The 26,562-nt window shown below is 40.6% G+C and overlaps 1 protein-coding gene across 5 annotated transcripts in view; it reads right to left on the bottom strand.

The window, feature by feature from the left end:
• Positions 1-7,723: 7,723 nt before the first annotated feature.
• The window catches only part of LOC126198710 (glycine receptor subunit alpha-3), a 646,434-nt gene continuing 627,595 nt past the window's right edge, over positions 7,724-26,562 (bottom strand). For 2 of the 5 annotated variants that reach the window (XM_049935220.1, XM_049935219.1), the window contains exons 10-11: positions 15,853-16,053; positions 7,742-8,462 (exon numbers count right to left, since the gene is read on the bottom strand). In XM_049935220.1, coding sequence (XP_049791177.1) covers positions 8,358-8,462; positions 15,853-16,053 — 306 coding nt within the window. In that variant the 3' untranslated portion in view covers positions 7,742-8,357. Of the gene's footprint in view, positions 8,463-15,852; positions 16,054-26,562 lie in introns of all 5 variants that reach the window. The other 3 variants (XM_049935223.1, XM_049935222.1, XM_049935221.1) reach the window with 3 other exon arrangements.

Here is a 26,562-nt window from a genome sequence, read left to right as displayed (position 1 = left end):
ACAATAATGTGATGGTAGTGCTGTACCATACATTGTAAGTGTGTGTTTATCTGCAATATAGTTTTAACGGTGACAATGATGTGTGTGTTATAATTCAATCATCTATCTTCATCCACTCCAATTAAAATTACTATAGTATGCAGATATCTCCAATTTGCTCCATAATCATCCAAAAATTCTGTCCAGCTCATCATTGATAGTAAGAGAATAACACAATACAGTAATTCACTGATTTCCTGAACAAAATTGTAATCTGTATATACTAATGACTTTATAAAGAAAGCAGAGCTATGAGCTGTGAGAGAGGACAGAACATTTTATCTCATATCGACAGAGAATAAATAAAACAAATGGGCATAAAATAGAAATAAAAGCTTTATGTATTCCATTTTTATGTGCATACATGCAACTTTGTATGTAATACAGACTACAGTCTATAATTTCATTTTAACAAAGACAGATATGAAATAAGGCAATAACTATAATTTTATATAAATTAGAAGTATTCTTCATATAAAGATAGAGGAATATTTTTAATGTGTTCTTTTCAGTCATCCGTCATTAACAGAATGACTTGGTCCTTCAAAACTACCTTCGCATAATTTTTTAGATGTCTAACAGGATTTAAAAAAAACTGATGTCTGATCACCACATAGTTCATTTTTAGATTATCACAGTATTATTATGTTCCCTTTCCTGCACAGGTTTTCTTTCTTTCAAATGAGGCTGAACATATTTTTATATTTCTTGATGCACAGTAGTACCAGATTAGAAGAAAAATTTCTTTATGGCTTTGTTCAATATCAGCAGTAGACACAAATATATTCTGTAAAGAGTTTCTTACATGTGTACCTTCTATAGCACATTGGTCCCATTGTATGTGTTAACTCATTGGCATCGGCAGAAGACAGTCTTGTTATTATCTATGTAAGCTTAGGTTATTTAGTTAAGATAACCCAAAAGTGTGGTTTTTCATGAGATTAAGAATCACTGTGTGATCTTGGGTTTCTTGCTGTATGATTTCATTTAGTGTGCACATCATTTCAGAAGCTCCCTTTTATGCCATGGCAGTGTTATGTTTTAAAATGTTACATACACTGAGAAAAATTATGAAACCATAAATTTCAAAATATTTTATTACTATGTGTCTGTGATAGCTATTCAGTTATCCAGTAAATAAATCTATCAGGATGGCTTTGTTAGTCTGTTACATAGACATAAAGAATATCCCTATTCACATACCATCTTTAATCACCTTATTGTCCACAGGACATTAAGCCCCTACATTCCTTTCATCCTTCTGTCCAAATCAAGCACATGTAATATGATTATTTCCACATGAATTAAAACTGATCAAATAATAAAAAATATGAAACAGAGTCTGCTTAAGTTCCTTTTAACACATCATGAATTAAACATCTGTGCACAAGTAACCAGTTTCTTCTGTAGTTTGTGTTCAGTGCAGTTCTGAATAAGTGTGAATTTTAAAAAATCTAAAAAACTAAATAATACACTTCTGATAATATTTGTGGAAATAAAGGAGAAACAGCTTATTTGGCAACAAATCAGAAAATGCCATTGGGGGTTAGATTCAATTGGAATGACCAAAGTAAAGTATTTCTCTCTTGTATAATACTGCAGTTTAATTAAACAATGTTTGCAATTTTTCTCTGCATTGTTAGTATGAAATATACAATCCTCAGTGCAGGCCATTTGTGACTGTAAAACTCTCAGTATTTTGAATGGCTTCTGTTCATGTCTTTTCTAGTATGTAAGGAACAATGTTTTTAGCAGCATCAACATCATGTACTGCAATTAGACAACACAGTGTTTTGTTACTGGAATCTCATTTCTATGAAGGAATTGTTAGTGCTGAGAAATTAACAAGACAAGGCAAAACAGGTGTTAATATAACATTAAAACTGTTTGTAACACAATCACTTAACAAACAGAAAAAAATATGTGCTTGCTTTATTTCTATACAGGGCAAGTCAAAATGGTCTTTACAATGTAGGAATGATATAGTAATTTACTGAGTTAACTCACAGAATCAGTAGATTGTCATTTTGTTGCAAACAGCCTCCGCTTTGAATCACTTAGTGCATCGGTACGCCATTCAATCACCAGGAGTGTCAGTGTAGTGCACGTTTAAAATTGCTTCTTTCTGTGGAGGGGAGCACGCTCACTGTGTGTTTTGGTTTCATGAAACAAACTCTGCAACAACTGTTCAGTGTAAATTTCACATGAAATACACTAGAGTACCTCCAAGCAGGCCTACAATTTACTCTTGGCACAAGAACTTTGTTGGGACAAGTTGTTCACTACGATGTGATAAATCATCAGGTCGCCAGCGTATTGATAATTATGTTGAACAGGTTAGGGAGAGCTTTGCCCGCAGTCCACAAAAATCAATGCAATGTTCATCTCACAAGACTGGCATTCCACAAAAGGCTGTTTGGAAAAATGGTACACCACCTCTTTTCGTCATAGAAGTTTGAGGTTTCCTTGCTAATTGCTTCCCAGATCAGTGGGTTGACCGTGAAGGACCAATGGCATGGTGACCTCGCTCCATAGACTTGACACCACTGGATTTCTTTCTCTGGGGTTTCATTAAACACCGTGTGTATGTTCCTCGGTTACCAAACAATTTAGCTGACCTAAAACATGGAATCTACACTGTCTTTGCACAAGTTACACCCAATTTGCTGCAATGAGTGTGGGAAGAAATTGACTACCAATGGGATGTGTTTTCTGCATCACAAATGATTGTCACATCAAATCAAAATGACACTTGACACTTTTATTTGAAACTTGAGGTTGTTTGCTACAAAATGACACCTATCTCAATAAATTTCTCTTTCGTTTCAAAGTTGTAAAGTCCTTTTTGAATCACCCTGTTTTTCAGACAATTTTTTTTTTCCATCTTCATTTCTGATTTCAAGAGAGATGCACCCTATATTCATTTTACAGACTGGTCCAAACCAGGTCTGAGATTTTCTTCTTTTCTTGTCTTTGCCTTCATGTAATACCACTGTATTCTTTGAGTTGTCTCACAGTACAACCATTGTACAGAATGTAATTTAATAGGACCAAATAAAAATCATATCAAGTCAGTTCAGCTAATTAGTCCCAACAGAATGGAATTTAGGTGAAATCATAGTAAATGTAACATTGAGATTTGCAGATGAAGTAGCATGCTTTACATTTCTTTAGTTTCTAGATTATAGATCCTATATTTCAGTTGTTTAGAGATAAAATACCAAAAGGACATCACACACACACACACACACACACACACACACAGAGAGAGAGAGAGAGAGAGAGAGAGAAATGCAAAATAAGTTACGCTCTCATAACCAAGGTGAAAGTATAAGGAGAAAAGGGACTTCTTATTTTACATACAAGAATAGGATGAGCTGGAAGCTAGTTATGAAATGCTACAAGCAAGATCTGAAAACTAGAGAATGTAGAAGTTGTAGCAATGACAACTGATGAGTAACAGAGAAGGATAAAAGAAGCAGGAAAGATGTACACATATGTATGAACAGGTAAAAAGAAACAGAGAAAGAAGTTTGGGAAATGAAAAGGGGAAAAGGAGAATAGAAAAGGATATTTTACCATCCATCTTTCTCCTGCTCTTTTTTTCCTTCAAGTTTAATCATCAAGTGTTCTTTCTTTCCCTTGCACTGACTGCATCTCCAGCTTCTGTTATCCTCTTTTCTTTTGGTCTTCCAGTTTAAGCTTCTTGTCCCAATTTATCTGCCCTTATTTCCCATTTATTTTATTTTCTCAAAAAGGAAATGAAGTTATTTTTCAACTTGGAACTAGGATCTGCAACAAAAACAATGACCTCTTCATTTTGAGAAGCAGCAGTAACCTCCTACATTGTGTTTCATTTGACATGAAATTTATAGAAGAGCAGAAGCCCATCAGATAATCTCCTGTCTTCATATTTTATATCTCTGTCATTACTGACCCAAAATTTTTCCCAAAATTAATAAACTAATATCCACTGAAGTATCATTTTATTTTCAGAGAGCAATTGAATATAACTGTGAAACTTTAGAAAAGAGAGTTTTTATATGGATGAACCAATTTTATTTCACTGAAGAGTGTAGAAGCAGTTATTGAGAGACTGTGGTTGTTTCAAGAGACATAGTGCTGAAGAGAAGAGAAGAGAGGAGGAGAAGAAGAAGGAGGAGGAGGAGGAGAAGATATGATAAGAGAAGTTGACAGGAGTTGAGGGAAGGAGACACAAGAGAGAAGGAAGGAAATTTGGGTTTCAGCATCCTGTCGACAATGGGGTCATTGGAGATGGAGCACAAGCTTGGGTTGTTTTCAAGGATGGGGAAGGAAACTGGCCATACCCTTTAAAGGGCACCATCCCAGCATTTGCCTGGGGTGATTTAGAGAAATCAAAGAAAACCTAAATCTGAATGTTTGGACACAGATTCGAACTATCGTCCTGCCAAATGTGAGTCCACTGCATCACCCCACTTGGTTAGAAGAGAAGAGGAGAAGGCAGAAGAGAAGAGCAAAATGAAGCAACCTCCAACTTTTCATTTTCCCCTCTAATGTTTTCTACTTATTTTTTATCACTTCTGTCAATATTAATCTTTTCTACACGTCTTGTCCGACTTTACCTTCCCTTATTTCCCATTTATTGACTACCTTGTCAATCACTAATAACTTCACACATTTTATATCTTATGTAGTGCACTATCGTATCAAATCTATCCTTTCCTTTGTATTGCAATATGCCTCTCCTTCATTTACTATTAGTTGGGAAGACACTTTTCACCTATACTGTTTTATTAAGTTACCCAGGCCAGGTGAAGTTCTATATGTTTACCATAGCGCAAAATTCTTTTATGTCTATTTGTATTACTGGCAATCATCTGACACCTTTTGGTCTGAAAGGCAGCATTTTACAAAACCTAGTACTGCTTGCTAATACTCCACTCATTGTCTGACACTAGCAGATTTAAAACTATATGGGTACTTAAATTTCGGATTTTTCTTCCATTGTTCTAGTTATTACTATCATAATCTCTTTCAAATTACACTATTCTGCTATTTAAGGTGAGGGAACTATTACTGAAAAGATACTGCTGATATTTTCGTGAAAACAAAATGAGAAATTTTTCAACAGAGATGTAGGATATGCAAGAAAAACCACGACTTCTTCATTTTGAGAAGCATCATTGACCTCCTACATAATGCCTCACTTGACAAGAAGTTTGTAGAAATACAGAAGCACATCAGAATGTCTCCTTTCTTCATATTTGGTTTCTCTGTTGTTACTTATTCAACATTTTTTCCAAAATTAAAGACAACCATTATCAACTGAAACATGATTCCTTTTGGAGAGTTAACAAAAATAAATGTGAAACTTCATGTAGTACGATTTTTAAGCAGATAATTTAATTTGACTTCAGTGAAGGGTGTTGGACCAGTAACTGAGAGACTGTGAATATGGTTGTGAGTGTCTCAAGAAATATAGTGCAAAACTATGAGAATGCATAATATAATAAAGGAAAGCTAATATCTTGTTTGCACATTAATTTCATAAATGTGCAATGTCTTAAACTTGAATGTGAGATGATAGATGTGCTCATTCTTTCATCTCTGTAAAAAAAAGTGAGGGGCTTTCAGGTAATGCAATAATGGACTAAGCTAGTAAGGCAAGAAAACACATTACTGTAAGAAAGAATGATATTACACACAGATGGCAAATCAAAATAAAATTGTATAATGTTGCATACTATTATTAACAGTAGTATACAAAATTAAGAACATTAAGTTTTGATAGGGGGACACATCAACAAGAAGTGGTCATAATATAGTCAAACAATGGAAAATACAGGATGGAAAGTAACAGTATTATGAAAAGGATAGTTGCTACTCACGGTATAGCAGAGATGCTGAGTCGTAGACAGGCACAACAAAAAGACTGTCACAAAATAAGCTTTCGGCCAACACGGCCTTTGTCAAAAGTAGCGCGCGCAACTCACACACACATAACCACAGTCTGTGACAGCTGAAGTCAGTGTGGTTTCAGCTGCCACAGACTGTGGTGATGTGTGCATGTGAGTTGCACTTGCATGTGTGTCTGTCGTCTATTTTTGGCAAAGGCTTTGTTGGCTGAAAGCTAATTTTGTAACAGTCTTTTTGTTGTGCCTATCTGCTACTCAGCATCTCCACTATATGGTGAGTAGCAACTATCCTTTTCATAATATTGTCAGAATACAGTCGAATTCACTGTGTGGGTGAGACTGTGCCCTGCATATTAAATTAAGAGTTAACAGAACCATTCAAAATACAAATGTCCATTCAGTGCTAGAGACTGCTTAGTCTGCTAATTTGAGAATTGAAAACATGAGAAAGAAGCACATACACAAAAGTGAAGAAGAAAAAACTAAAAAGTGGAAGTGAAAGATTACCTCTCTCAGGTAAAGGGCTTATGGCAACTACTTGAGAACTGTGATTTCGAATACAAGATCTGGGACCTTTTAGTTAATGGCATCTGTGGAATTATTTTGAGATACATTAGGAGGTGCTGTCTAACTCCCTTCCCTACTTCCTCGATATCAATTTCTCCATTCCATATTCGTTGTACATGATGTAACTTTTTGATATCACCAGTATCGAGATACTATACTAAAGCCTGAAGATCAAGTTAAGATCTGCAAGATTGCTACATGCACAAAGCAAAATACTATATTCAAGATGTTTGTCATAATGGTCTAACGTAGGCTGTTCTAGCTCAAATGCCAGCCGGCAGGCAGCTGGGTGGACACAGATATAGGTGGGCAAGAGCCTGCAAACAGCTGATGCTCTGGTTGTCCAGCAGCCAGGCCATAGCCTAAACGATACTAATTCACTGGCAGAATGCATAGAGACATTGGTAGCCATGCATGTACCGAATGTGTGCACAAATGGGCCATGTAGTAGGTAACCTGTATCAGTTACGTGTGCTCACAGCAAGCTGTGGGGCACCCGGGTGCCTGTGTCCTATGGGGTACATTGGAACCACCTAATCTAACAGATATGCACGTTTTTCACTGCGACATATGTAATCCAGCAGATGTGTTCAGTAACCAGAAGAATGAGTTAACACTTTTAACAGAATGTTCTTAAACAGGAAAGTGAAGATGAAACATTTCTTGGTAAAGTGATAACTAGAGAAGAAAACTGGTTTCCACTAATATAGTCATATTTGTTAATCAAAACATGAACAGAACTATAAGGAAAATTTGAATGAATGTCTGTGTTTTGTGCAACACAATTTTCTTCTTTTTCTGATCCCTCACTAATTAGTGTAATATGCACTGCAAATTTCTGACACGACAAATCAAGGGGTAAAATTTCTAAAGGCATTAAGAAAGGCATTCTATGTTATATTGTACTTAGTGATCCTGCACACCAACAGTTCACTTCTTCCAACAACAGAATGTGAGAACTTTGCACAGAAACTACAATATTAGTTCATCTCCACCTACCTCATAATCCTGACAATGGATTATTTTTTATTGTTCCTTACACTTGATGAAACACTCTAAAAACAACAGTTTAACACAATTGAAAGCATAATATAACTCTGGCTGAGTCTTTAAGATCTGTTTAAGGACTGTTTTCTGAAGTGGGAGGACATATGTTGCTATATAATCTAACATTTTCCTTGTAAAATCAGTCATACAATCTTTTAAACAAACCTAATTTTGTAGGTCATTAATCCAGATGTTGTTTAAACAGACACAGACATTATGATAATAAATAAAATTCCAAGGAACATGCCACCAGATCTCAGAAAATTTGAGTCCCCAAGTGGTGGTTATTGTAATGATGCTATCATATTACATGTTTTATGTTATAATATTACATGTTTTCATAGTCTTTTGCTTCTTATCTATATACTAGAAGAGACTGCAAGACAAATCTCACTCACAATCTTTACAAATGCATATCACAGGAACACTTTGATTTTATATAGAGTGCAACACTTTTCAGCTATATTCTCATCTCAAACATTTTCTGAACAGTAACCAAAGAGATTTCTTTATTCACACCACTGTAGAACAACCATAATTTGAACATAGGCTTGAAAGATCAGTAATTTAGAGCTATAATTATTTACATTGATTAAAGGCACAATATTCACTACTTATCACATTATTTTAATCCTCATAATCTGGCTTATCACTCTGATAAAACATCTTTCAGTATCACAGCCAGTGACACATTGCAGTGTGCTCTTTAGACATTCATGTCTTTGCAGAAAGGGCTACAAGCCTTTCCTCCATTTGACTTTTTCAATAAACTCTGAAATAGTGAAAGAATCTTGTCATCACTGAGTGTTAAGACTTCTTCAGCAGCAATATGGGCCAGTAGAAAACAACAAACAGCAGGAAGAATGCTGGAAATATTGTACGTGAATGCCTATCAATCTCTCTCCACAGTACCTGAAAAATATGAATGTATATTAGTAATTATGTTTGTTTGTGGTTGATGTAACTGATACACAGAACCATCTACTGCTGTTACTATTTTCTTGTATTGCAGTGAGATATTTTAAGAAAATTTAGGGCATCATATAAAGTTTTCCTGGTTAGAATCAATATTGAAATTGACAGTCCTTCCATATTTCTTTAAAATTCACTTATTTAAGATGTGACAAAGTTAGTACTTTAAGATCCTCTTAATTTGAACCAGAAATGTTTCATTTCCCATAACAAACATGTAAGTACCAATCAGTTTAATGTGGTATTCTAAATCAAATCCACAGTCGTCCATGTGATATGTTGATGGCTAACGTTACAACAAATGTTTTGATTTAACTAATGGTACATGGTGAATTTCCTAATAATTATAATGAAAAACATTTCTACAGCCTACATTCTGTAAAACAATGCTAATGGAATAAGAAATTATAGATTTACTTGGTGTGTCAGATATGGGTACAGTTTTAAGCTTTTCATGAAATAGTCTATCATCTTCACCAGGAACAACTTATTGTCATGCCAATAGCAGCAATCATGACAGTTAGTTGTCCTTGATTAAGGAAACAGACTATTTCATCAAAATGTCAAAACTATACCCAGATCTGATGCATCAAGTAAATTAAGAATATTTTATACAAGGATGTCGCCCAAGAAACTTTGATCTCACTGCTAACTGAAAATGCTTTATTGTAATGCGTACATAAATTATATCAATGTGTTCAAGTCAACTAGTGTAATTTATCACCAGGAATTTATAAGTGGTGTTCAAAAAGAAATGAGCCGGAGTTTGGAATGCACAAACCGGTGACAGGAGGGTATTATCGTGGCGTGTGTAATGAGGTGAGGTTGCCACCAGAGTGTGGAAGTTCACAGCCTGTCATTGGAGGGCACACGTGCACATCACATGAATATATAGAGCTAGCAGCAGCATGCATCAATCATCAAACGCTGCCAGTCGCATTGCAAACAGTGACATGGAGGTGTCAAAAGAAGAGCAAAGAGGTGTTGTTCGTTTTCTGACAATGGAAGGAGTAGGAGGAACGGACATTCATCGACAAATGTCACAAGTGTATGGTGAACACTGCATGACCCTTTCAAGGGTCAAGGCGTGGCACAAGCGCTTCAGGGAAGGATGGGTGTTGTTAGCACGGTCTGGAGCACCGCACTGCATGAGCGATGACATTGTCCAGCTGGTGGATACACTCATTACCCAGGACCACCGAGTGACAGTGAAAGCCATAGCTGCCGTGGTTGGATTGAGTGTCGGAAGTGTTCACACCATCATGAAATAACAACTGCACATGTACAAAGTGTGAGCCCAATGGGTGCCCCACAGTCATCAACCACACCAGGAAGCATGTTGACTCTGCTTGGGAAGGGAATGCATTCCTGGCAAGAGTGGTGGCTGGATACGAGTCATGGTGTCATCACTTTGAACGAGAATCAAAATGACAAAGTCTCCAGTCCACACGAGTGCAGGAAAGGTTATGCTGACGTTCTTCTTTGACCAAGATGGCCCCCTTCTGATTCACTTCCTGGAGCATGGGACAACAGTGAATGCCCAGCATAACTTGCAAACCTTGGCCACCCCTTGCCAAGCGATCAAATCAAGGCAACCATGCAATCTCGCCTGTAGGGTCATTCTGCTCCACGACAAAGCAAAGCCTCATACGGCCAACGCAGTCGTGGCACTCGTGCATAAATTCAAATGAGATGTTCTCGGCCACCCTCCATACAGTCTGGACCTCTCTTTCTGTGATTATGCCATTTTTGGTCCCCTTAAAAAGGCTCTGAGGGGCAAATGATTCACCTCGGACGATGATGTCCAGCAGTACATGTGGAACTGGTTAACATCACAGCCCCAGGAATTTTATGAGACAGCCATTCATCACCTTGTGTCACAGTGGGACAAGTGTCACAACAGCCAGGGTCAATACTTCTAACATGCAGGTACTGATTTCTGTAATTATGCCTCTGGCTCATTTCTTTTTGAACGCCCGGTGGTCCATTGATAGTGACCGAGCCAAATATCTCGTGAAATAAGCGTCAAACAAAAAACTACAAAGAATGAAACTCATCTAGCTTGAAGGGGGAAACCAGATGGCACTATGGTTGGCCCGCTAGATTACATATTCGTGTAGTATGTAAAGAAATATGAATGTTTTAGTTGGACCACTTTTTTCACTTTGTGACAGATGGCACTGTAATAGTCACAAACGTATAAGTATGTGGTATCACGTAACATTCAGCCAGTGCAGACGGTATTTGCTTCGTGATACATTACCCATGTTAAAATGGACCATTTACCAACTGCGGAAAAGGTCAATATCGTGTTGATGTATGGCTATTGTGATCAAAATGCCCAACGGGCGTGTACTATGGATGCTGCTCGGTATCCTGGATGACATCATCCAAGTGTCCGGACCATTCGCCGGATAGTTACGTTATTTAAGGGAACAGGAAGTGTTCAGCCACATGTGAAACGTCAACCACAACGTGCAACAAATGATGATGCCCAAGTAGGTGTTTTAGCTGCTGTCACGGCTGATCTGCACATCAGTAGCACACAAATTGCGCGAAAGATGGGACTCTCAAAAATGTCGGTGTTGAGAATGCTACATCAACATCGATTGCACCCGTACCACAATTCTATGCACCAGGAATTGCATGGCGATGACTTTGAACGTCGTGTACAGTTCTGCCACTGGGCACAAGAGAAATTATAGGATGATGACAGATATTTTGCACGCGTTCTACTTAGCGATGAAGCATCATTCATTCACCAACAGCGGTAACGTAAACCAGCATAATATGCTCTATTGGGCAATGGAAAATCCACAATGGTTGCAACACGTGGAACACAGTGACCTTGGCAGGTTAATGTATGGTGCGGCTTTATGGGAGGAAGGATAATTGGCCCCCATTTTATCGATGGCAATCTAAATGGTGCAATGTATGTTGATTTCCCACATAATGTTCTACCGATGTTACTACAAGATGTTTCATTGCATGACAGAATGGCGATGTACTTCCAACATGATGGATGTCAGGCACATAGCTCGCATGCGGTTGAAGCGGTATTGAATAGCATATTTCATGACAGGTGGATTGGTCATCAAAGCACCATACCATGGCTGGCACGTTCACCGGAACTAATGTCCCCGGATTTCTTTCTGTGGGGAAAGTTGAAGGGTATTTGCTTTCGTGATCCACTGACAACATGCGTCAGCGTATTGTCAACGCATATGGGAACATTACAGAAGGCGAACTACTCACTGTTGAGAGGAATGTCGTTACTCATATTGCCAAATGCATTGAGGTTGACGGACATCATTTTGAGCATTTATTGCATTAATGTGGTATTTAGAGGTAATCACGCTATTACAGCATGCATTCTCAGAAATGATAAGTTCACAAAGGTACATGTATCACATTGGAACAATCGAAATAAAATATTCAAACGAACCTACATTCTGTATTTTAATTTAAAAAACCTACCTGTTACCAACTGTTCATCTAAAACTGTGAGCCATATGTTTGTGACTATTACAGCGCCATCTATCACAAAGCGAAAAAAGTGGTCCAACTAAAACATTCATATTTATTTACGTACTACACGAATACGTAATAAAAATTGGGGTTCCTATTTAAATAAAACGCAGTTGATATCCATTTTACCTATGGCAGCACCATCTAGTTTGCCAACCATAGTGCCAACTGGTTGCCCCCTTCAAGCTAGACAAGTTTCGTACTTTGTAGTTTTTAGTTTGATGCTTATTTCGTGAGATATTTGGCCCAGTCACGATCAATGGACCACCCTCTATATAACAAATACTAATACAAAACTGCAACGGTAAGAAAGAAAAAGAAACAGAAACAAGTAAAAAATAAATGTGTGTAATTGGAGGTAACCATTTCTAGATATTGCCTCTCCCTCCCTCTTCTTCCTGAATCTGGAGTAAAGATATTTTATTAATTACAGAACTTCATACACTTCTGGAAGTGATTTCCCATTGTTCCACTAAACCTCTCATTTATCCAATTATTCTTCTAGTGTGACATGTCTTGAACCTGACCAACACATATATACAAGAAATCCTCAATTTTAGAATAAACGCACAAGGATATAGAGTGTGTCAGTAAACAATCAATATGAAGGTAGTAGTAAAGCAGTCAATCAGACAAAAGTAATACTACATGTTTGCTATACACAAATGTCATAAGGGTGACAGATTACGCCAAACATTACACATACAAAGTGAAAACAAATTAAAAACCAGTGAAAATGACTATGAATGTTACATGGGTATGGTACCTACATCATTGCTCAGACTTAAACTATGGTGTATCACACTCAAAATATCTGGTCCACACACCTAGGTGGTTTTTTCATTGTGGCTAAAATACTCTTCTAAACTGTAAAATGACCTTTCCAGAAGAAATTGCTTCAGATGCTCCCTAAAGGAGGAATGGTTATCATATTTGTTTTTAATATCTGGAGCGAGAGTCTGTCGCCAAGGCCAACTGTTGTACATTGTTGGCCTTACTCGAGTTCAGTTGTTATTTTGTTAATCAGTTTAGTTCTTACATGTAGATGAATTTAATGGAAGTACTGCAATTTATTATCTTTGTATTGTGCTCTATTCTGATAGTTTTTTAGTTTGTATATGTTTGTAACAAGAAAGAAGAGGAAAACTGATTGCAATTCTTCCACTCTTGTTATGGTAAGTTAAAGATACTCTATGTATGCTTTACTGAAATAGTATCATTACCTACCTACAGCATTTTAATGTTAGCACTGTAGTCATTATTTGAAGACTGCAAGGCTTTGGGGTTGCAATATTTTACGAGGATGTGGAGTGGTATACAGTATTACAAATAACATTTATATCAGTGCATAAAAATACACTTGGGTTTGTGTATGTCACCCAAAAATCTTGTTGATCAACAAAAATAGAGCCCAAATGGTGAATATTACATTTCTTTAAAAAATCTGCTCAAAATTCTATCATTATTTGTCCAAATGGTAAGATATTGCCCAGTCTGGCCACCTGGGTGGTACTCAAATTATGAAAACTGTTCCAACACAGAATAATGGGGAAGGGTTGGAGAGCAGAAGCGGTATGTGATGACAGCACATTCTATAGTTCATTTGTTTCTAAAATATCTTTTCAGTGGGCTGCTTAAATCTGTCCACACCAACTGTGACCTGCATCTTCGCCCCTCCTTTCATCCAAAATTTATTTACACTTTTGTAATGTCACAAGAACTGAAGCCACAAATTCCCTACACCATCACAACTTAAAATGCAAATATGACAATGCAAGTGATATGGCTGGTACTTACTCTGGTCTCCAAGCTAGAATTAAATAAATCAACCCTCTTGCTTTGTATATTCTGCATGCAGCTCACTTCTTAAAGTTATAAGGAACCCCTTGAGTGTGAGGTCGCAAGTTCTTCAGGCTCATTTGAAAGTAATGAACAATTACAACAGGTAAAACATTAGCTGCTAAGGACTGGCCATGTGCATCATGAGGGTGACGTGAAATGAGTGTCTGGGAGGTGCAGAGATCAATCTTCTATGGGATGTATTTATTCGACTTCACAAAATTGACCTCATCAACATTCAAGAAATGTTCAAAACAAACCATTAACTTGCACCATGAACACCAAATGGAAAATAATGTGCCCTGGTGATTACAAAGGTTCGCACCATCAAGATTGAAGGCGAACTCCTTGGTAGCTACAAAACGTGCAGTATGTTCAGCTATGTATCCACTCTTAAAGAGTTCATATAGAATCATTTTGGTGTTATGTGGTGATTGAACTGATGGACTGTGATAGCATAACTGAACGTGAAACAATCTGTTCTCCAGCTACCATGAAACTGGTTATCCTTTAAGGTGTCGTTGCAGAGAGTATGGTAATATGTTTTATGGCCATGGAACAAAGAAATATCAAGAGGCTGAAATTGTCCAATGATTCCAGGTGGGAAGAACTACAATGTCACACAATTTTCGGGTCAACTGAAGCGTCCGATCCCACCCGTAGGCTTTGACCCGTGACGTAAGGCTGTTGTGGTGTGTGACGTCACGACGGCGTGGAATTTAGTTTGTGAGAGTGGCGTGTTTGTAGGTGTCATTTTGATGTGACTGGTGGTGTTCTCTGGCGGTGTGTTAGGTGATGTTTTTGGTTTAGTTTGCGAGTGTGGCGTCGTGTGTGAATTTTGGTAAATTGCTTTTTTTATGTCTTTGGTAGGTATGGATATGACTGACAGGGTCAACAGTTTTCGGTTGTCGGCTATGATGGGGGACAGTGCGTTGTTTCTAATAAAATTTCTTCAATTATTCGGATTTTTGGATGAAGTCGTGAAGTGTTCAGCATGTCGTGAAGAAATGAGGCTTACTTAAAGTTCCGACGTCTTGGACCATGGATGTCTGTATGTGGAGATGTCGTAAGGATAACAGGTCAATTATGCAATCGGGAGCTGCTGTTGAGCTATATAGGTCAAGGGAAGTGTCCGATTCCAGAAGATATTGTGTTTGGTGGTATTTGGGGAGTTTTGTGATGTCGGTTTTTTTCGTCGTTTTGCGTATTTATGGGGTCGGGAGCTGCTGTTGAGCTATATAGGTCAAGGGAAGTGTCCGATTCCAGATGATATTGTGTTTAGTGGCATTTGGGTAGTTTAGTGATGTCGGTTTTTTTCGTTGTTTTGTATGGCGGTGGGTGTCTAAATTTGTTTATATTTAGTTTGTCCCCACCCAAAAGCCCCCTATTTCCCGCGCTTGTCCCGTAAGTGTCATTAGGCTTTTTGTGGAATGTGTGTGTGTTTGTTTTTCGATGTATTTTCGTCCTCATAATGTCTACGTAACGACTTTATATGCGCCATATTGGAATCGTGGTTTATGGTCGTTTCCGCCATATTTGTGACGTCATGGGTAAAAGCAGATGGGCGGGATCGGACGCTTCCGTATTTCCCAATTTTCAGTTGGGATACTTTGCTCTAAATGAGTATGATTTTTCTACACAGACCACGAATCAAGCATAACCAAGTTATTTTGACCAACTATTGCAGTGCTCATACCATAGTTGTAGTTGTAGTTCTCTTTTGCCAATTTTCCCACTCTTGCTTGCTATGACATAAAGAGTTCCAACTGGCCTTGCAAATCACGCACACGAGAAAGAATCGTAGGGGGCAGAGCACATCCAACTTCTCGCAACACAATAAATAACTTTCCAACCTATTTACCATCCAGATTAACAGCGCTGTCAGTGTCATCATTTAAGTTTAAGTGCTATGTTACAGCCATTATGGACATTGCAGCAGCCACTGCAGAGAATGTGAGCATACCTTCTCCCGGCCCGTGGTGTGGTCCCGCCAAGACGTCTGCAGCAGGGGTCGTCCGCGCATGCGCAGTACGGACCCAACTGAGCTGCGCCGGCTCGCAGCAGCGGAAGACGTCTGTGCCTGCTGCCCGGACTGTTGGCCGCCCGAGCCCGACTCCACGTCCCAAGCGGACATGCACGGCGATTTCTCCATCGCCTGGATGCGCTGCAACCCGTTAGACTTTTCACGGGGGCATTGTAAACGTGTCTCAGGAGACAACAAGGATTACAAAACGAATGTCAATTTGCGCATTGCATTCGGGATCAAAACTGCATAGTATGAAAGGTTTATAAGCTGCGTAAAACGAAAATAAGTCCATCTGATGTTCTACACAAAAAACCGTAATTTCCAAGAATGATTGTCTATCGACGTTGCTGGGTCCAAACGAACATATCGAACGTGCGATCGCAAATCGATCATGTGACTCCGGTGGCGGGCGTTGTGATCAATTATTTGTGATCGTCATTTTTTTCTGTTTTCCGTCGTTCCCTTACTTGCTCTAAATTATATTCCTCCGCCAGTTATTTGTGAGTTGCTAGGAAAACCCAGACGATTTATGTCATTAGTGAGTGGGATATCTGGTGTTCTTGACGTTTCTACGGCGGATTCTCTCACATGGAAGAATCTAATTCCATGTTTACCCAGCGCAGAAAATTGTTCGAGTTTTTGTCGCAAGTATGGAGTACTACCGAGTGAAGAAAGAAGGCACTGTGTAGACTGTGGTGGTGCGAAGTGTGTAAAACTTCGTAATAACAGTTTCGATGCTGAAATACTATTACAATTTCAATGAGGACAGTGCGGAAACGAACGAGTATCAAGAGGAATACATGGTTCGACTCTTCCAAATTACCCATCCAGACCACCGTAATGAACTTTCACAGGGTGACAAGACCAACGATGAGTGAGGTAATTGTCTCCTTTGCAATTACAATTACTTTTGTAACGTTCTTCTTTTGTCGTTCTGTAGTGACCACCGTAAACATACTAATAACGCCAGAGTCACATGATCTATTTACGATCGCACGTTCGATATGTGTCGTTTGGACGCCACGACTTCGATAAGCAATCATTCTTGGAAATTACCCAGAAAACGAATCATACGAGTTTGCTTTGATAAGTCTGGTAAAAAACAAGGTCACTTGAGTACGAGGGTAATCCCAAAAGTAAGATCTCCTATTTTTTTATAAGTGCGTAGATCTGTTTATTTCTACAATGGTTTACACCAGTTTACAGCTTGAACATTTAGCTATTTTTCGACATAATCACCATTTCTGTCGATGCATTTTTGTAGGCGCTGTGGCAATTTTTGTTTGCCCGTGTCATACCAGCTCGCCGCCATGCTGTTCAGAAAGTTATGAACTGGCGTGATTGGCTCTCAAATGGCTCTGAGCACTATGGGACTCAACTGCTGAGGTCATTAGTCCCCTAGAACTTAGAACTAGTTAAACCTAACTAACCTAAGCACATCACAAACATCCATGCCCGAGGCAGGATTCGAACCTGCGACCGTAGCGGTCTTGCGGTTCCAGACTGCAGCGCCTTTAACCGCACGGCCACTTCGGCCGGTTGGCGTGATTGTCTCAGGTGTAAAGTGGTATGCCCAGGTTTCGTCACCCGTGACAATTGAGTCCAGAAAGTTGTCCTGTTCGGCTGCAAGGCGATGAAGAAATGCGCGGGAAGCATCAACTCGTTGCCGCATGTGGTCCTCGTCTGCATCCGTGGCACCCATCTTGCGCACTACTTCCGATAGTTCAATGTTTCCGTTAAAATTCTGTGAGCGGTGCTTCGGGAAACCTCAGAAACCAACGTGCAGAGATGATCCAGGGTGATCCGCCGATCTTCACGCATGCTTTGCTCAGCCTTCAACACTGTCTCCTCAGAAACTGACGGTCTCCCGCTCCTTTGTTCGTCGTGAATTTCGGTCCGACCAGCTGCAAACTCTCTCCACCACTTACGAACATTTTTGACATCCATGCACGACTCAATTCCGTCAATTGGCGATGGATTTCAATCGGAGCAGTGCCCCTTGCGTTCAAAAACCAAATAACTGAGCGCAATTCGCACTTGGCGGTAACATCCAACGGGAGCTCCATTCTCAACTAAAATAGTGATGGGGAGCTCGTGAATGAGTCGTTCAAATGAACGCTTCACTCCAGTGAAGTGTGAACTAACCACTCAATTTCAATGAACTGGTACTTCAAACTCTTCGCAGATAGAACACTCCACACTTTTTTCTAGTTCACTCACTCTCTTCCCCTCTCCCACTACATCGGCGCTACGTCACTCATCCTTCCTTCCCTTCAGTCCTACCTCTACTGCCTGTCGACGAATCGCGCGGCGTTTATGGGAAACGATAGGTTTACGAGGGGTTGGGGAAGTGAGGGGCGAGAGGAAGGCAGCGTCAGCTGCTTCCTGCAGTGCTGACATCATTACCCGTGACTATTTGTGCAGCTAACCTTCGCGTCTACGGGTAGCCTACCGTTGGCAGCGCTTGCAGACAAATGAATATTAAAGATACAAACGAAGAGGCTGGCTGTGTGAGCACGCACAGCCAACATGAAAATAAAAGGTTTGTTAATAACACTGAAAGAGGGATTTTTACCTGAAATCGTACCAATGACTACAGGTGACAGTTTACGTTATGAATCTACAGGAAAACTTCTGGATAATTACTTAACGTAGGTATACAGACTTTGTGACAATGGTAAACATACTCATTCTATTTTGGATTAAATTTTAAAAGGAACATAAAATTGGACTGCATTTCGTTGGTAGCATGAATACAACAGATAATGTTTCATTTGGCAGATAAAGACTTTTTTGGGCGCTTCATGAGAAAATGACGAGCTAGATTAAATGTAATACCTTCTTTATATGTGACAGGCTTCTCTGTTTATCTTTCCTTTGTCCCTTTCGACCATGCTCTATTTAACTCAGGCGCTGTAAGAACGTAAAACATTGCTTGCACGTTACTGCATAGTTAGACCATCTGTTGGTAAAATTATGAAGTATTACGAAGCTTTATTGTACGAGCGAGGCGAAGCGAGAGTAGCCGCGGCTGAGCGGCGAACTGGGCAACTTCGCCAGGCTTCCGTGCTTTATGAATGAACTACTTCATTTGAACGCTTCACGGCAAAGAGTGAAATGAATGAAGTAATTCACGGGAATGAACGAGTACGACCCATCTCTATTCTCAACGGCTGCCAAGCCGAGACTGAGCGCCTCAGCGCGGCGTGCGCATGTTTACACACAGCGCGTGAAGCACTGTTCATAACAGTGTGACCAACTGCCACACAAACAGAGTTCTGTACTTACAAAAAATTGGAGACCTAAATTTTTGGTATTACCCTCGTACAATACAAATGCGGTGCTGAGAACCATAAGCACACTGTCTTTAACGCTCCTCCCCCCCCCCCCCTCCTCCCCCATCTAAGTGAATATCAGAGAAACCAGTGAGACAGCCTTCCGTGAGTGTTCAAATATATGTACAATGTGGGCCTCCAGTACAGATAAGCCATAGGATAAACAGATGTCAGAAGCACGAATAAATGCTACAGTCTCACAATCGATGATGATGTGCTTTCTGATTCTCAGCGCCCCATTGGATTACTCTATGATAATATCCAAAACTTTATCTATCATATCTCATTCAGAATCCCACAAAATAGGTTTTTTCTCTCAGTACAACTGTAACATGTATTGATGTCCAATTTAATTTTAGCACATAGTGTGTGAATTCGCATATCTGTGGAGTGCGCTACCACCTAGCACTATTTATAGCGAACGTAGGTAAAAGTGTACTGCAGTGTGCTACCTCTTGGCACTGTCATAAACTGGTAGTGTCATACCTTGCACATTGTTTATCAAAACCGTATGAATTTGACCCGTTAGGCAATTACGTCACCCCAGCTGCGCATACGCAGAACCTCCTTAAAATGTGCGCAAATGTAGGTGTGTTCACGACCCTGATGCAGCGTTTCACAGAGTCTAGTGGTGCAATGGGTAGCACAGTGCGGTAGATTTAGTACCACGTATTTCAGATTAACGCATGTACATTACATTTAACAGCATTCAAAGAAAAGAACCAATAAATCCACAAGGTGTCAAAAGTTAGGGTGTTTACGTGCTCTTGTGCTCTTACATAGCAGTCGCCACTGATTATACTTTGGGAATATCAACAAATAGTGGCCATCACCTTACCAGCTGACAAAATGGTCTTTGTCTTCTTTGGTGGACTTTCACCGGAACTTATCCTTTGTTTTGACTGCCGTTTTGGCTATGGTGTGTAGTGACGGATCCGGTTTCATCAACAGTCACAAGTCGGTGCAAAAAGTCTTGCCGATTAAGATTAAAAATCGCCAGATACTGCACTGAAATGTCGTACTGGATGCGCTTTCGGTCGAATGTGGGCGATTGCAGCACCCACCTCGCACACAGCTTCTTCAAACTCAATTCTCGGTGCAGGATATTACGCACTCGTCCAGTTGAGATGCTTACAGTCTCAGCAATCTCACGAATATTTATTGTGCGGCCTTGCATTAGCATATCATGGATTTCACCAATCATTCCTTTTGTGGTGACCTCAACTGGGCGACCGGAGTGTGCTTCGTCTTCGGTGCTTGTCCGACCATTTACATCTACATCTACATCTACATGACTACTCTGCAATTCACATTTAAGTGCTATCTCCCCACCATTCCACTGAACAGCGCGCGGGAAAAACGAACACCTAAACCATTCTGTTCGAGCTCTGATTTCTCTTATTTTATTTTGATGATCATTCCTACCTATGTAGGTTGGGCTCAACAAAATATTTTCGCATTCGGAAGAGAAAGTTCGTAAGTAGATCTCGCCGCGACGAAAAACGTCTTTGTTTTAATGACTTCCATCCCAATTCGCGTATCATATCTGCCACACTCTCTCCCCTACTACGTGATAATACAAAACGACCTGCCCTTTTTTGCACCCTTTCGATGTCCTCCGTCAATCCCACCTGCTAAGGATCCCACACCGCGCAGCAATATTCTAACAGAGGACGAACGAGTGTAGTGTAAGCTGTCTCTTTAGTGGACTTTTTGCATCTTCTAAGTGTCCTGCCAACGAAACGCAACATTTGGCTCGCCTTCCCCACAATATTATCTATGTGGTCTTTCCAACTGAAGTTGTTCGTAATTTTAACACCCAGGTACTTAGTTGAATTGACAGCATTGAGAATTGTACTATTTATCGAGTAATCGAATTCCAACCGATTTCTTTTGGAACTCGTGTGGATCACCTCACACTTTTCGTTATTTAGCGTCAACTGCCACCTGCCACACCATACAGCAATCTTTTCTAAATCGCTTTGCAACTGATACTGGTCTTCGGATGACCTTACTAGACGGTAAATTACAGCATCATCTGCGAACAACCTAAGAGAACTGCTCAGATTGTCACCCAGGTCATTTATAGAGATCAGGAACAGCAGAGGTCCCAGGACCACGTTTAAATTCTTTAATCCAAAAGTAAATCGTCTTCAATGATAGTGCAGAGTCCGCGTGAACTTCATCCAGTTATGTACTGATCTGTGCGGCAGTCAAACCCTACAAATGAAAATGTTTAATAACACACGAAACGCTGTTCCCTCCATTTTTGATCGCTGTCGACCCACTGAACAATTCAGACGGCTGTCAACAATGAACTGTACGTTGTACATCATTGAAATGCTTTATACGATCCTTGGAACAAACAAGCTTACCAACCACGAAGGTGCAACAAAATTGTTCCAGTCTTTCATGCAAATTCACCAGACTTATCAAACAACTCTCATTCTGCCAGACAGAAGACCATTCCTGAACGTGAACGTTAGTGGACAAATTGCAGTGCTAACTCACAAATTAGGACCAATTGCGGCAAATCCCAGGCCGAATTACAGAAATGTTTTCTAAAATACGAGGTGGAATCCAAAATTTTCGGGACTGGTACTGCCATCTGGAAAGCGCACCGCTAGGTGACGAGAGCTGCATAGCTGGTGAGTCAGTGTGCGGAGTGGTATTCAGCTGGGAGGACATGTTGCGTGTCCACAGTGGTTTCAATAATACTCTGTGTTTGGTGTGTGGCGATTTTACGAAGGCACAGCGTGTTGTAGTCTGCACGGACCAGTGTGCGATTTGTGCTTTTACCAGTGGGGGGGGGGGGGGGGGGAGGGGGGGATGTCTTAGGGGGATAGTATAATTACATATGTTACTAGCTTGGACCGTGGCGTTACCCATGGTTAAACAGTTATTTGTAAATAGATGTTAATGCCGAAACTCACTATTCACGCGTATGCACCATCAGAAAAGCCATCCCCTGTTATATCTTTAAAAGTACATTATAGGTAAAGCTTTTTTACAAAGTCATCTACATACAGGTATACGACGTGAATTCAAAAAGTAAAGGCACATTTGTGAAAAGCTGTACTTATTCTGATGATAGAAAACTGAAACATGAGCTATTTTTCTACGTAACCTCCCTGGACTTCAATGCAGTTTTCCCAACGTTTTACGAGTTTTTTTTTTATTTCATCAGAAAATACGTTTCTCGGTGGCATCTGTAACCAATTTTGCACTGCAGCAATGACGTCTTCATCATTTTCAAATCTTCTTCCGTTAAGGGTCCAAACATATGAAAATCACTTGGAGCCAGGTCTGTACTGTATGGTGGATGTTCCAGCACCGCGAATCTCAACTCCTTTATTGCGTCGGCTGTCCGTTTGGCAGAATGTGGCCGAGCGTTATCTTGCTGCAGGATGACACCTCTTCACAGTTTTCCACGACGTTTGGATCTGATTGCAGGTTTTAGTGTCGTACGCAACACATCACATCCACCATACAATACAGACCTGGCTCTAAAGCCTCGTTTACGCTGGGGCGACGTCTTGCAACATTGTGGCATGCTACGGAAATGTGGCGTGCGTCTGCTTGTAGCATGCTACAACAGGCAACATCTTGCGGCGTTTGTTGCATGCGGCAGGTTAATTTATACCAAAGCAACAGAATTTGTGCCACACGTGTGTCGGTCTTGCAGTATAAAGGATGATAAAGTGATCGCAGCGGCGGCCTGCTTGTCACTTTCACATGCAGCTAACAACGGAAATGAAAACCAAAGGAAAAGAAAACGATGGTGGAAGAGAAGAGTATTTAAAGAAGGTCCACGAAATAGTGTCCTAGGAACTAGAAGCAGACGATGGTGGGTTATTTAGTAATGTGTGCTTTCGTCCCAGGCGCGTTAGTCCGCGCCATACCGTTGCCCAAAGGTGGCCTAAAGCCCGGTCCACACGCAACGATCTGTCTGCGCAGACATCGGTGCAGATGTCTGTACATGCAAAAGATCGCTGCAAATGTGGTGTGTTCACACGACACAAACCCCAATCTACTACTCGCCCGCCATCTGTCGGTGTAGAAAAGAAATATCAGTGGCAAGCGACTACGCTCCCCGTAAACGTCAAACATTTAATTCAGTTATTTTGAAATATAGAAATGGAGGAAGTTCTGTTGTGTTGCAAAAAACATTCAGACCAACCGCAGGAAACAGAGAAAGCGGGCAAAATGGTGTAGACAGTGGCTGCTAAAGCGAAAGCAGTTTTCTCACGTAAATTTACTGGGAGAGTTGCAGGACGAACCTAACGACTGGCGAAATTATTTGCGGATGGATGTCGAAACTTATAATTATCTCTTAAAGCTCGTAACCCTTCATATTATGAGAAACAATAATTGTATGGGAAGGGCAATTTCTCCTCATGAACGGCTGGCGGTAACATTGACACTCCAATTTCATCTTCAATTGTACTCCTGCTTGGTCTTGGTGTTTCTTGATCACTAAGAAAGCCAAGCAGATCAAAATACCATAACGTTGGCTGGTATACTTGATCTACTCCTACACCAGATCTAGATTTCTGAACTTTGGATAACTCAATTAGAGCATTGTATGATGCAGTCTTTTTGTCTCGGTCACTATATTCTTTACTTTTAATCTTCTACAAACATGGGTACATGGGTGTTTTCTACATATTTCAATGAATTCACTTACAAACTCTCGAGAACACTGACGTGTATCAGCCAATTTAATGCCCGGTGCGCACAAATACAAACACTAGACTGAGCAAACAGCTGTTTCGCGCCAGATTTGCGGCGATCTCCTGTCCACACGCTCCAACTTGTCTGCGCAGATGTGGTTTGAACCCACAGATTTGAGAGGTTTCGCTCAAACCTCCAACTCCAACTTCCAGGTTTGTACACACCTCAGGTTGGTGCAAATGTTCTGTGTACACGCAACGATCTGTCTGCGCAGATGTGATGTGCGCAGACATTTGCGTAGACAGATCGTAACGTGTGGACGGGCCTTAAGAGATAATTATAAGTTTCGACATCCATCCGCAAATAATTTCGCCAGTCGTTAGGTTCGTCCTGCAACTCTCTCAGTAAATTTACGTGAGAAAACTGCTTTCGCTTTAGCAGCCACTGTCTACACCATTTTGCCCGCTTTCTCTGTTTCCTGCGGTTGGTCTGAATGTTTTTTGCAACACAACAGAACTTCCTCCATTTCTATATTTCAAAATAACTGAATTAAATGTTTGACGTTTACGGGGAGCGTAGTCGCTTGCCACTGATATTTCTTTTCTACACCGACAGATGGCGGGCGAGTAGTAGATTGGGGTTTGTGTCGTGTGAACACACCACATTTGCAGCGATCTTTTGCATGTACAGACATCTGCACCGATGTCTGCGCAGACAGATCGTTGCGTGTGGACCGGGCTTAAGGGTGAATGCTCGCACAGGTACCGGGCCGGTCACCACCCTGTGGGTGGGACTTTCAGCCCCCAGCTCACCCGACTCTGCGGTACGACTGCTGCGGTATGACTGCCACACTACTTCCCCGCAAGCTCGCAAGTAAACGGATGACGCACCTTAGACGAAAGCAACAATGACAACATGAGAATGATGATTTAGTTCTAAATGTTTTGAAATGCTTAACTACTACATAACACTTTATCAAAATTAATAAGCAAACATATTAATAGTAACACTGTATTAAAAACTTTCAGTGTTCGGCTCCACAAATTTAAATTATATGTAAAGTTTTACTCCAGTGTGTGGGAAATAAACATCCCAGGTTGGGATGCATAAACTAAAGCCAGAGGAGGGGATGGTCTGATGCAGAGGGGGGAAAATCCCCCCCCCCCCATCCCCCCTGCAAATCGCACACTGGCACGGACCTTCGTCAGAGCGCATCTGATGGTCCAACCTTCTTGTCACAGGTTATCACCGGCGACGAGAGCTGGATTTAGTCATGACCCAGAGATAAAGCATCAATTGTCCCAGTGGAAGAGCCTGGGCTCTCCAAGACCCAAAAGAAGCGAGACAGGTGAAGAGCAAAGTGAAGAGTATAATCATCGTTTTCTTTGATACCAAGGGAATTCTGCACAAAGAATTCGTCCCACCCAACCAAACAGTGAATTCCGCATACTACTGTGACGTTTTGTGACGGCTCCATGAAAACGTGTGGCGATGACAACCCGAACTTTGGCGTCAAGGGAACTGGCTGCTGCATCACGACAACGCGCCCTGTCACACGTCCTTGCTCACCAGGACCTTTTTGGCAAAAAACAAAATGGCGGTTGCAGCCCACTCACCGTACCCGCCAGACTTGGCACCTTGCGACTTCGCGCTATTCTCAAAACTGAAACTCAAGTTGAAAGGCCGTCGGTTCGACACTCTAGAGAGGATTCAAGAAGCATCACAGGTGGTGACAAAAACCCTCAAAGAACAGGACTTCCCGAAAACGTTTGAACAGAGGCAGAAGTGCTGTGACCGGTGTGTACGTGCGGATGGGAACTACTTCGAGGGTGATGGTGACCATTAGTCCAAAGGTAAGGTTTTCAACAGATGGCAGCACCACTCCTGAAAATTTTGGATAGCACCTCACAGTTATTTGAAGCCGTAATTAGGAACATGACATACTTTGTATGTAGTGATTAACGGAAAACCAGATAAAACGTGTTTCCTGTTAGCATGTTCATTGTCGTGGATGGACAATTGAAACACGTCAGCTTCATCTGCGTTGTAGGCCTGTGCCATAGAGTAAATATCTCTGGAGTGAGCACTCACATGCGCAGAACAGATTTTGTGTTGTCAACATACGTTGCCGGCCTGGTCACGTGATCTCGGGACGTCGTGTGTGTGTTCGTGTAGCGCCCTGTATATTTAGAATGCCACTACATCCCTAGTACAGACGGATTCTTTTCGTACGTGTCGTGGATTATTTATATATGTTGCGAAGACATTTTAACAGTATCCATTTGATATCGGGAATAAACCAGCTACGTAACTTTTAAGGGCAAGTGATATTTACATTCAGCTTCTTTGCGATAGGTGTCATACTTCAGATGCACTCGATTTTTGGTAGTTTTTGGTATGATACCGCACTTTATAGTATTACAGAGCCTGAAGTACATTTTTGCAGTGATAGTCCTGCAAAACGACTTGACAGTACGTTAGTACTTTCGCAAGTGTCCGAAAAACACCGAATTTACCACACATTAGCGATTATATCCCTGCTAATTCGTCCTTTTTTCTTGTATTTCTGCGTATTTATTTTCTCGTTTTTGCGACCTAAAGCACAATTTTTCTTACTGGTGGCACTTTGAGGTATTTA

Source organism: Schistocerca nitens, chromosome 8 (assembly GCF_023898315.1).
Source record: "Schistocerca nitens isolate TAMUIC-IGC-003100 chromosome 8, iqSchNite1.1, whole genome shotgun sequence".
Classification (NCBI taxonomy): domain Eukaryota; kingdom Metazoa; phylum Arthropoda; class Insecta; order Orthoptera; family Acrididae; genus Schistocerca; species Schistocerca nitens.
This window is presented reverse-complemented; position numbering and strand designations above follow the sequence as displayed.